The sequence below is a fragment of the Hetaerina americana genome, unplaced genomic scaffold, assembly GCF_022747635.1.
Source record: "Hetaerina americana unplaced genomic scaffold, ioHetAmer1.1.p SCAF_5, whole genome shotgun sequence".
Classification (NCBI taxonomy): Eukaryota; Metazoa; Arthropoda; class Insecta; order Odonata; family Calopterygidae; genus Hetaerina; species Hetaerina americana.
The window spans coordinates 56,124,417-56,135,064 of NW_027287095.1; the positions used below are offsets into that span (position 1 = coordinate 56,124,417).

Here is a 10,648-nt window from a genome sequence, read left to right on the forward strand (position 1 = left end):
CTGGACAATACTACGCTAACCTCCTGGACCAACTAGAGCAAAAGATACACAAAAAAAGGTCAGGTTTGGCAAGGAAGAATGTCATCTTCCATTAGGACAATGCACACATGTCATTGCCATGGCAAAAATACATGAACTATGAGTAAGATACGAATTGCTGCCACACTCGTCTCATTTGCCTGATTTGGCTCCATCAGATTTCCATCACTTTTCCTTGCTCAAAATTTTCATTGTTGGTCGGAGATTCTCTTCAAACAAAGAACTAACAGCTGAAGTAGACGGGAATTTTGCAAGCCTGAAGGAATTTAATTTTCAAAATGGGATCATAACATTCGAATATCGCTGAACCAAGTGAATTAGCGTACAGGGACATTATATGTTTATAAACTAAAAAGTTTCACAGAGATTAGTCATTTATTTCTATTCCATTCCAAGAGATTTTCAAATTACCCTTGCATTAATTACATCTACCACCATGAAAATACTCCTCATGGAATAATTGACCTAGACTGTCAGCATCCTCCCCAATGACCATCACTACTTTAAAGAGTTGCAGATCTGAAGTTCCACTGTGAATTCCATGCAAAAGAGGTTGATTCCACATTCTTGACTCCATTAGGGAACACAAAATTTACCCTAATCCTGGAACCTTGGTAAGTCATCAAGAAGGGGTGTAAAAATATGGTTCCACTCCAATTCTCAAGCCACGCTAAGCAATACTTTTCCCAGACTCTATGAGCCCAAAGTTCACTCGACAGGGTTAAATTCATTAATAAGCACATGTTTGAAATTTATACCGCATTTATTATTTTCATAGTGAGAGTGTCTCTAGTATTGTCAAACCTAACAGAAATTATGAACATGATGACCAACTACTGGGTAATTGCTAAATTTAACTAGCACATTAAATCTTGTTTAACTTACAGCATTGATGTGATGTGGGTGCCTATTCCCAAAGTGGTTTTCAAGAGAAATTTCATCAAAGAAGGACTTGCCGCACAGGGCACAGCTCCACTGTGAAGGACGGTGACGAAGCTTGGCCTCTTGCTGTGGCCAATAGATGTCTCTGGCTGGATGAAAAGGACATTCAAGTGGCAAGCGCCGTCCAACCCCATATTTTTCTAGCACAGGAACCCATTTCTAAAACATAGTATTACATAATGTAAGTACTGATTCAAATGTTATAGATGAACATCATTATTGATAATGATTTTACCAAATTCAAATCTGAAGAACTGTGAAAAAAACAAATATACCATTTATTTCATGAAAATTAAACAACATTTGATCATACTGAAAACATGTTTGGTTTGGTATGATGAAATAAAATGCAAAAAAGTTTTTGAAAATGGTGGATTGTCATTAATATTCCTCTATTAGACAATAAAATCTGAAAACTTCCACTGAAGCCCTATCATTAATTAATTTTTAATGAAATAAGGTTCATTGACAAGATTTATGAGTAAGTATTCCGAAATTGTTCAAAATTATCAATTAGATTCATGAACATCACTTCATAAATCAGAGATACTATAAATCAGTCATAATTTCAGTCCTAATTCCACTTTACACAGATAGCAAGAAAGATTACAATCAATGCGACATCAACTGCAGTCACTATAGATATCAAAAATTGAATGGTCAAGGTATATACCAAGAACTAAAAATTAAAATAGAAGCATTTAATATACAGATATGTGTTAAACTAAACATGAGGCAAATATCCCTTACTTGCGGACCATTAATAGGGATATATTAATTAGACAAATTTCATTATTACTTACTACAATGTAATTTCACAAAAATATTTTACAATTTACTAGGTCAATTAATTCAACAACTACTTAACAACATTAAAGTAATTAAACTTATCTTAAGCACCTTTTGCACAAGCCTGCGTACTACAGATGACTTGTCTCTGGGACAGGAAATTTTGAAGATTGTAGGGCCAGGCCATGGGATTAGGGAAAACAACAAAAGGGCGAGAATCTGCAATCAAATCGATAAAAACAGTAAGAGTATAGCAGGTAAGTGCTGAATAACATACCTACATTGGGATTCGGAGGGAAATCTTGAAATGTCTAAGAGAAGCAAAATAGCAAAGATGCGATTAGCCTCTTTGGCAGCTGTGATCGAGATTAGCATACACAACTTCGGTTATCTTTGTATTTTCTAGATTACGACAACAATATACAACTAAGCCATGCCGTTACTGTCAAAGTTCATTAATATCCTGAATTATTCAACTCGTCTGATTGTACATTTTCTCGGTCGAAAGACAATTATTAATAAAATCTACCTTCTGGTCAAACACCTATTATGTACCTACGGCCAACCAAATACAAACTACTTAAAATGAAAAATTAACGAATATTTATGGAAAAATCTACCATTTTACGATATCCCCACCAAATTAGTACACAAATACACATGTAATGTAGTAATGTACATTGAAAAAGTCTACAAAAACTGATTATCTAATTGTGTCTCAATAAAACTACTAACAAACGATCAATAAGAACTTCATTGGAGGTTTCCACCAGCCATTACGAAAATACCAGGATACTCTAATACTGACTAATACTTACTTCAAGATTAAATGATTTGGTCCTCATTCATATTCTTTGAGACAAAACTTCAGAGTGCTCGTTCACCTGAAAGCGATATCCGCCGTTTATTGCCGTTAGGTATGTTACCGGCATTTAACAAAAGTTCTACAGATGAGTAAACTTTTGATGAAGTTTGAACTAATCAATATTGAAATTTTATCCGCACTTGTAAACCGTGAATTGGGGAAAATTTCTTAATCAGCAGTACTTTCACATAAACTCATTCATAAGCTTTGAACGATGATAGATCGACGCAATGCACTGTCGCTTCTGCATTGGGTAGTTTGGCAACGCAAATGTTGTGTCATTTGTTACCTTGTTCAAGTTATTTCGAGCCGCGATTGTTATTAAACCAGAGAAAGCATCTCACTGTTCAAGGGTAAAATTGTTACTATTAGTTTGTACTTTCTGTTGAATTACAAATTACCGGTCCTTAAAACTAAATCGGTTGGACTGATATTATATCACTCATGGGAGGCGGAGATCTGGTGAGATTACTGACGTTATTTTAAGCAGCTCGTACTTAATTTTACAAGCCTTGGAAGTTTTTCAATTGAATTACTGATGTTCGTGATTCCATCGGTAATGTTTTAAGTTTTTTATACTTTTTATCAAGGAACCGGTATTATTTAGCAGTGCTCCTGCTGTAGGGTATTAGTATATGCTTGAAAATCTCGGCTCAAATGTCCCAATCTTGTCTTATTGACATTGCACCAATGTTTTGTTGTTATTTAAAGTAATTTATGGACTCAAAGCAGACCGTATCCATAAGGTTTATATAAGTCTTAGAGATTCAAACCAATTTTCTTACAGAACCTTAAAAAGTCATGGCATCCGTCAACTATGAAAAACATGGAAAAGGTTTGGAAAGCGGAGCAGAAACACGAACAAGAGAAAAAGAAAATTGCCGAGCTTCAGAGGGAAATACGAGAAGAACGAGAACGAGAGGAAATACGAAAATTTGCAGAGGATGGTGGGGTTGTGGAGTAAGTTAGAAAGAGCGATTGAAGTTTCTATCAATATAAGGAATAGCGAACTCCAAAATTGCAAAATATTATTATTTCATGCTAATATTTATTTCTTATTGTTGCCTACCTGGTTGATGCCAGTCCAATCACCCTGGAAAATATTTTGAAAGGCATCTTTAATGTAGCTTAATTAAGCTTCTAAGTGGTAGCCAACTGGAAAACATGACGTTTGTTTGTTACATTAAATATTTGGTCATAATGAGTAACCATTGGCTTAGTGATGGGTAATAGCAGGCGTTTTATAGACTATCAGTTAACATTTCGGGTGATATCTCAAATATTTTTATTCTTACATTTTATTATTCTGTTTCGAAGCATCTTTATTTATTATTTTAACTTTTTCATAATCTCAAAGAGGTATTATGAAAACTATTCATATTGATGATTAATGTTTGTTGGTACTTATAACATGTTGTGGGCACTAATGGGCTGTCATGGTATTTTCATATGTAATTTCATTTTCCTTATGTAAGCATCATATCTGTATCCTTTAAAAAATGATGATTAACTTTTATATTTAATTTCTTCATAATATTTTAGGAAAAAGGATGAGTTCAAATTAGATTGGATGTACAAAGGACCAGGAGGTGTAGTAAGCAGGGAAGATTATCTATTAGGAAGAGCAATTGATAAATCCTTTGATCTTTTGCAAGAATCAGAAAAGGAAACAGCACAGTCAACTTCAGCAGAGGGAAGAAGCGATCAAGGTAAGTTTTCGTTTTCATTTATTTTGGAGTGTCCCATTTTACCTTATTATGGCATCCTTTCCAAGATGTGTAGTATTTTTATTGTATTTGGTGTAAACTAAATTTGCAGATATCCTATGTGTATATGGTGTGTTCTTACAAATTCATTCCTTCTGTTGGGAAAAGGTGGTTACCAGTTTTAAACAACCATTTCACCATGAAAGTGCTTTGCAGCCATTTACTGTTTTTCGTAATCAACATGTCAATTTGTCATTGCTCATAAATATTTGCAATTTTGAGTCTTGGTGGTCTTCTTCCAAGTAGTCAATAGTTCAGAAAATCATGTTTAAGAATTGTAGCCTTTTTATAAAAAAACACATATCAACTTGTTATTTGATTTGATGAGCATAGAGCTGGCTAACCAATTAGTCTAATGGGTGTGAAATATATACATTAGGGTAGGGAATCCGATGCTTTAACCTGTGGTTTCCCAGTAAGATCTCCAAAAAATCTTGCTCCTTCGGTGAAGCTGAGGGCATCCAAGAGTGAGTTCAAACCCAGAACCTTCAGTATAGCTACCTGCGGAACTACTATCATCATCCACTAACCATTTTTATAGGTGTTATAAGTTCTGCACCCTAATCATATTTCATTGCAGCTCTATAAATTATGTATTGACTGGAATTTCAACTTAAATAATGGCAAAAGATCACCAATATAATGCAGAAGTGGTAGTCCAGTTGTAGAACATTGAGCCCCTGACTGGGGGGTCTGGGTTTGATTTTCAGTAATTTTGAGCATCCCCAGCATCACCAAAGCCATGTAATTTAATGGGTATCAAATATTTCTAGGATGCCAAAAAAGGCATAGGGAAAGGAACTAGACCCTGTGTACCGATGAGTGAATTTCATGTCATGTGTTAGTTGAGTTCCACCCTCTCCTATCACATTATTTCATTAAGCAACTGGTAAGAATTCGCCACTAATCAAGAGAAGTATGTCTGCCATATATAATTTCTATGATGAATAATATTGATGCCATCATCATATGGTAATTAGTAATTGTTAGCCTTAAGAATATCAAAGTCATGCTAGATATCTTCTCAGAAATATTTGTGAATTGAAATGGGCATTCCATGTGTTTAAGCTTAAGTATAATAAGTTTAAGTTTAATTTTTTAATGACCTCTGACTTAAGTCAAGCCATTCATTGATCCAACCAATGTAATTTTTAAAATTCTGGGTGTGGACATTTTTTTAAAGACCTAGAGTTTCATTTTGTAATGATAATATTGTTTTTTAACCAAGGTCTTCCCGGAAGGTCTGGGATCTTGGATGATCAAGTTGATGTTGCTAGAAAACTTCAAGAAGACCCCCTGCTGTTCATAAAAAAGAAGGAAATGGAAACAAGATCACAGATACTGAACAACCCTGTGAAGTTAAAGCAGTTGCAGAAAATTGTATGTGCTTTTTCTGATTATCATTTCATACGCAGAATAATAGAGTATTATCCGAGTTTATTTTTCTTGTGGTATATTTTATGTTAAAAAAGGTTGAAGATGTAGATAATCTTTCCTCTGAGTTCTCTCATATTCATGTTTAATAGGGTGTGTGACAAGATGAAGTTGATATATCATCAGGGAAAATTTTTTTATGTCATTTAGAACTATGTTGTACATCAGCGTGTTTCAGAAACCTAATTCTATGAATCATTGACTTTTACAATGGGGTAGTGTTATTAGAGGAGAGAGGTAAATTAATAAATTGCACTTAGAAGCAAAATATAATACTGTTGTAGTTGATTGTTCAGCAATAGTAAAATACTTAACCCCGTGAAAATGTCATCGGCTGTTAATTTTCATATAAAATTTGCCAATACTATTACTCAAAAATCTTTCATGATTGCCATTTTAAGAGCATGTTTTTATTAATTCTTTTTTATTTATGCTTGATATTGTTATCAATGAAAGGTGCTCACGAGCTTAGTTAATTTTTTCTGGGTTGTCTTTCAGCTGAAGGAGGAGAAATTGAGAGAAAGAAAGAGCAAGAAGAAAAGCAAGAAGAAGAAAAGGAAGAGGAGTAGCAGCAGTAGTGATGACGAGAAGGATCTAGATCGAATACTTGCTGCAAAGTACAGCCGCTTAAGGAATCACTTAAACAATGTGGATGTTTCGAAATTACTGTCTGATGATGAAAATGAAGAGAGGAGGAAGAAAGAGAAAAGGGAGGTATCCATGAGTCATAGTCAGGAAAGTAGTGGCTCATCACGTCACCGGCATGGGGACTCCAAGAGCCACTCCACCAAGGAATATGGACTATTGGTAGGTGAGAGAACCTTGGTAGTAAGAGATGCTTTGCCTGTGAATGTTCACAAATGCAAGTGGTTCATGTGCGGCCACACTGAAGACCCATCTACTACCATTTCTTTTGTGGCTTTTATTACTTTCAGGTTGTAATCAGCATCAATCAAGGTTTTACTTTTGGAGGCAGGATTAAATCGTGGAAATCTCTTGTGTTATTCATATCTGAAGATGGTCAGAAAGAATGCAATGGTTCAAAGATAAGAGTTATTCCTAATGTATACAGGTACAAAAACAGAGAGATAAAATGCAAACATATCTCTTTGCCTGGTACTCTTATCAGTGTTTACTGTATATGTGTGTTTCAAAGTAAATCATTCTTTTCAATCTTAGAAATAATTTTCATGGAGCTTTAAAGTGGTTTTGCAGGGTATGGAATAAAATTCGAAGTTCCCTTCTAACCCATATTGATTTCCAACATTCACTCTGAAAGCATGTTTCTGTAAACATTTCTGACTCACCCAACCCATTTAATATTATTTATGTTTACTCATTCTTTGAATACACTATTTAACTTACTGAAAAATTTACTCTAAAAAATTGAGTTTAATCTAGACTTGCCCAACACATAATTATTTTACTTGTGTCAATTAAATATGGAAAAGTTGAATGTGAAAATAATTCTTTCTCAATTGGATTAAACTCCTGGTGTATTGTCATTTTTTCTTTAAACATACCAACATATTTTTATGTTATCTTATAGAAAGGCATGGCAATGCATAAATTGTTCTTCGTGGAATATCCATTTAAATAGCATTTAATTTAATACTTTTTTGTTATGCTGCTATAACTGGTGAAAATCAGTTTTTCCGAGACTAATTTCAGAAAATGCTAAATTAAAATAATGTACTTCTTTCTTTTGTAGAAACCTGCAGGATATGATAAGAAACCAAGTGGAAAACCTACTGTCAACTCTAGTGATAGGTCTCATAAAGTGTCGAAAGCTCCTTCAAAACCTTCCACTAACACACAACAGCAAAAAGGACAAAAACGACCTCTCTCTGAAGAGGAAATAGAAAAACGCCGCCGGGAGATGATGGACAATGCAAGGTAATCTAACAGGCATTTTAATTATGTGCTGGTAAATAGAATGAGGTATTACCTTGTAAATACTGGGGAAATATTTAAGACCCTATTAGATTTCTCCTCAGCCGCTGGAGCTCTGAAGATAGATTTCACTATCATGATCCTTGCAGTGCTAGCTAATAGTCCTAAGAATATGATAACATTCTCAGACACTTTTATGTTCTGAAAATATGATAATTACAGTCATCATGGATCTAGGTGGTTCTTGTACTGAAAGCACTTTTCAGTGTAATGGTTTATTACCTAAAAGATTTCTTGATGCAAAGGAGAAAGGCAGTGGCCAAATGTTTTGACCAGGTTACCAGCAGCTAATTCCCCTTAACCTAAGTGTTGAGAAAATTGCATTGGAGTATTTTGGGAGCTCTGCGTACTCTGCACTTTCCTTCTCCTCCATACCCTCTGCCACCCCCTTCCATGCATACTTCCACCTCTTTGCACAGGCGAGTTCCACTAAGTTTTGCAATGATATTACTCCCAAGTTTCAGTGTATTTATTCCAAGGAAAGCATCTTAAACATCATAACTCATAAACATAAAGTACTCAAGAGTTAGGAAGTGAAATTAATACTACTGAATCTTCAGTTGTGATTGACTGATGTTAACTATGGTAAAAGTGAAATCCATGAAAATATAACTCAGCATTAGTTAAGTAAACTTGAAAATGATAGTAGAGCTAATTTTAAAGTTGAATCAAAAATGTATCGATATAATGATTTTTTTGGGAAAACTGTTTAATTTTATTTTTTACTATAATTTAAATCAACGTAATTGTGACTAGATTTATAGTTTAATTTTAGGGAGGATTAAGGTTAACTGTACTTTGCTTCACAGAAATGGGGAATAAAGTAGAACTTAAGTAATTTTAATTTATTGGACTCAAACTAAAATTACTTAATTACATTAAGAGATTACACTAATATTTAAGTGCAAATAATATTAAATAAAAAGGAATAAAACATTCCTACTTAGGTTTGTGGTCTACAGGGACCCTTGTGAATAGTATGCCCTCAGGGTTTAAGGAGATTTTATTCCCCCTTCCTCTTCTACTATCTTTTTGCTTGCAAGATGGCAGGAGTGCTAGAAGATAAGGAATTTGGGAGATTTGAAGTTTCATTTTATTTCATTGGTGAAATAAATTGCAAGTTTACTTAAATGTGCCTTGGAATCTCAGTAAACCTGTGGAAGAGTAATTAAGTTTTTTAACTCTGCACAAATATGGACAATGATCTGCAAAGCAGAGTCTGATTTGATATAGTTAGAGGAGTGTACTATAATTTGCTTTTATTAATCTTACAGCAAATAAAATTCAGAAAGGGGACTGGGAAATTTTCCAATCGAATGTCAAGTACTTATTTTTATGATACTTGCCTTTATAATTAGATCATTGGATTACTGTGTAATGGTTATTAGCTGTTCTTTTTGGATTTTTCAAACTTAGTTGATACTCAATTTTTCAGGTGGCGGGAAGAACAGAGGGAGCGCAATGTGCGTCACCAGAAGGAAGAGGAAAGGAAGGAAAAGGAGTCAGAGAAACAAGGATATGATACAACATTTCTCAGGTAAGAGTCGCCTTTTTTATGTTGACTGTCTTTCTAGAATGTGGGAATGGGTATTCCTTAGAATGGAACATTGGTTCAGTTTTTCTCCCAGAGATTCAGAGCTATCATTAGGAAACATGCATCCATGTCAAACTCAATTTATATAGGGTTGTTTAACAAACAAGTGATAATCGGCAGAATATTGGCAATTTATTTCCAAGCCTGTCTACATGTCATTCATTTTCAACTCACACAGTTTTAAAGTAAGTTACTTGAAATTTATGGGGTGAAAGGTGACCTGTCTTTCCATGAAAGAATTAGACCATTGTTAATTAAGAATAATGGTATGCAGAAAGTGTGGGTAAAAGCATAGATGAGTGAGGAAATGGCACAGGAGGAAAAGGGTGAGTGGATGAACTCAAGAAGATGGAATCACATGGATATGACTTGTTGGTCAGGATGATATATTGTGTAATTACATAAATGTGCTTACTGAAATGGGAATGCAGAGGGTAAATACTGTTTAATGACACAGATATTCAGATATACAGGTATATGGGGAAAGTCAATTGGTAGCCAAAATAGTGATAAATCAGTATTTTTCAGTTCTGCATTTGAGGGATCAGATGGTATAATGGAAATGGAGAAACCATTGTGGAATGTGCTACGGGCAAAGGTACGCTTCAGAATGATAGACTCAGGGAAGAGGATTAATGATTGTTTTATTAATGGAGAGCCATCTTTTTATGTGCAGTCTCCAATGGATGAGGGATTGGGGTGATAAGAATAAAAAAATAATGATAAATAGATGTTGCTGATTTAACAAAACATATATCCTTTACATTTTATGTGTTCCTATGTAAACTGGAGAAAGTTTTTAATTTTAATTGGATATAAAATTATTGAGCCAAATTAAAGTCTTATTTTGGGAATGTGGTTTGATTATTATCTTTTTCAAGAATTTTAGTTAATAGTATGTTCAGACATTGTACAAAAACGAATAAAATTATTTTGAAATTTGCAGGAAGCAACTCTCAATAGCTGCATCAGTAGGTACTGTTGAGGGTAGGATAAAGTCTAACATCAACAACATTCAGAGATCAGGGAGAGCCATGGATAAGAACTTTGCAAGAAGATAATGTGTGACAAAGAACATAAAAATTGTTATGACGCCCAAGATGGCAAATGAATGTTGGCTGGATAGTCATGTTAGACTGTGATTGTAAGCCAAGTTTTGTGAGGGACTATTCCAATGTTAAAGCTATGGGAATATGATACATTTTTAGTACCGCATAATGAAATTGTAACCATGCAAATGGCTGTATGTAATAATTATTTAATAAA

General features: G+C 34.2%; 2 protein-coding genes across 6 annotated transcripts in view; one reads left to right on the forward strand and one right to left on the reverse strand.

Moving 5' to 3' along the window:
* LOC139693996 (uncharacterized) overlaps nt 1–2,881 on the reverse strand; it is a 37,978-nt gene extending 35,097 nt beyond the window's left edge. For 3 of the 4 annotated variants that reach the window (XM_071592379.1, XM_071592381.1, XM_071592380.1), the window contains exons 1-3: nt 2,589–2,881; nt 1,882–1,989; nt 925–1,140 (exon numbers count right to left, since the gene is read on the reverse strand). In XM_071592379.1, the coding sequence (XP_071448480.1) occupies nt 925–1,140; nt 1,882–1,989; nt 2,589–2,615 (351 nt within the window). In that variant the 5' untranslated portion in view covers nt 2,616–2,881. Of the gene's footprint in view, nt 1–924; nt 1,141–1,881; nt 1,990–2,588 lie in introns of those variants that run through there. The other variant, XM_071592382.1, reaches the window with a different exon arrangement.
* Nucleotides 2,882–2,988: 107 nt separating this feature from the next.
* On the forward strand, nt 2,989–10,648 carry Cwc25 (CWC25 spliceosome associated protein homolog). 2 transcript variants are annotated; one of them, XM_071591944.1, is made up of 8 exons: nt 2,989–3,097; nt 3,423–3,595; nt 4,178–4,344; nt 5,630–5,781; nt 6,334–6,642; nt 7,547–7,731; nt 9,224–9,325; nt 10,329–10,648. In XM_071591944.1, the coding sequence occupies exons 1-8, from the start codon at nt 3,080–3,082 to the stop codon at nt 10,441–10,443; spliced, it is 1,221 nt and encodes a 406-aa protein (XP_071448045.1). In that variant the 5' UTR covers nt 2,989–3,079; the 3' UTR covers nt 10,444–10,648. The 2 variants fall into 2 exon arrangements, with proteins under 2 accessions (XP_071448045.1, XP_071448046.1); XM_071591945.1 differs by lacking the exon at nt 10,329–10,648 and adding an exon at nt 6,771–6,907 and having other exon boundaries at nt 9,224–9,324.

What these genes read in the sequence shown, in the direction of transcription:
- Cwc25 (XM_071591944.1), top strand. An exon ending in TAAAGCAGTTGCAGAAAATT is followed by an intron (nt 5,782 to 6,333) that starts GTATGTGCTTTT and finishes GTTGTCTTTCAG; the next exon opens with CTGAAGGAGGAGAAATTGAG. An exon ending in GAGATGATGGACAATGCAAG is followed by an intron (nt 7,732 to 9,223) that starts GTAATCTAACAG and finishes TCAATTTTTCAG; the next exon opens with GTGGCGGGAAGAACAGAGGG.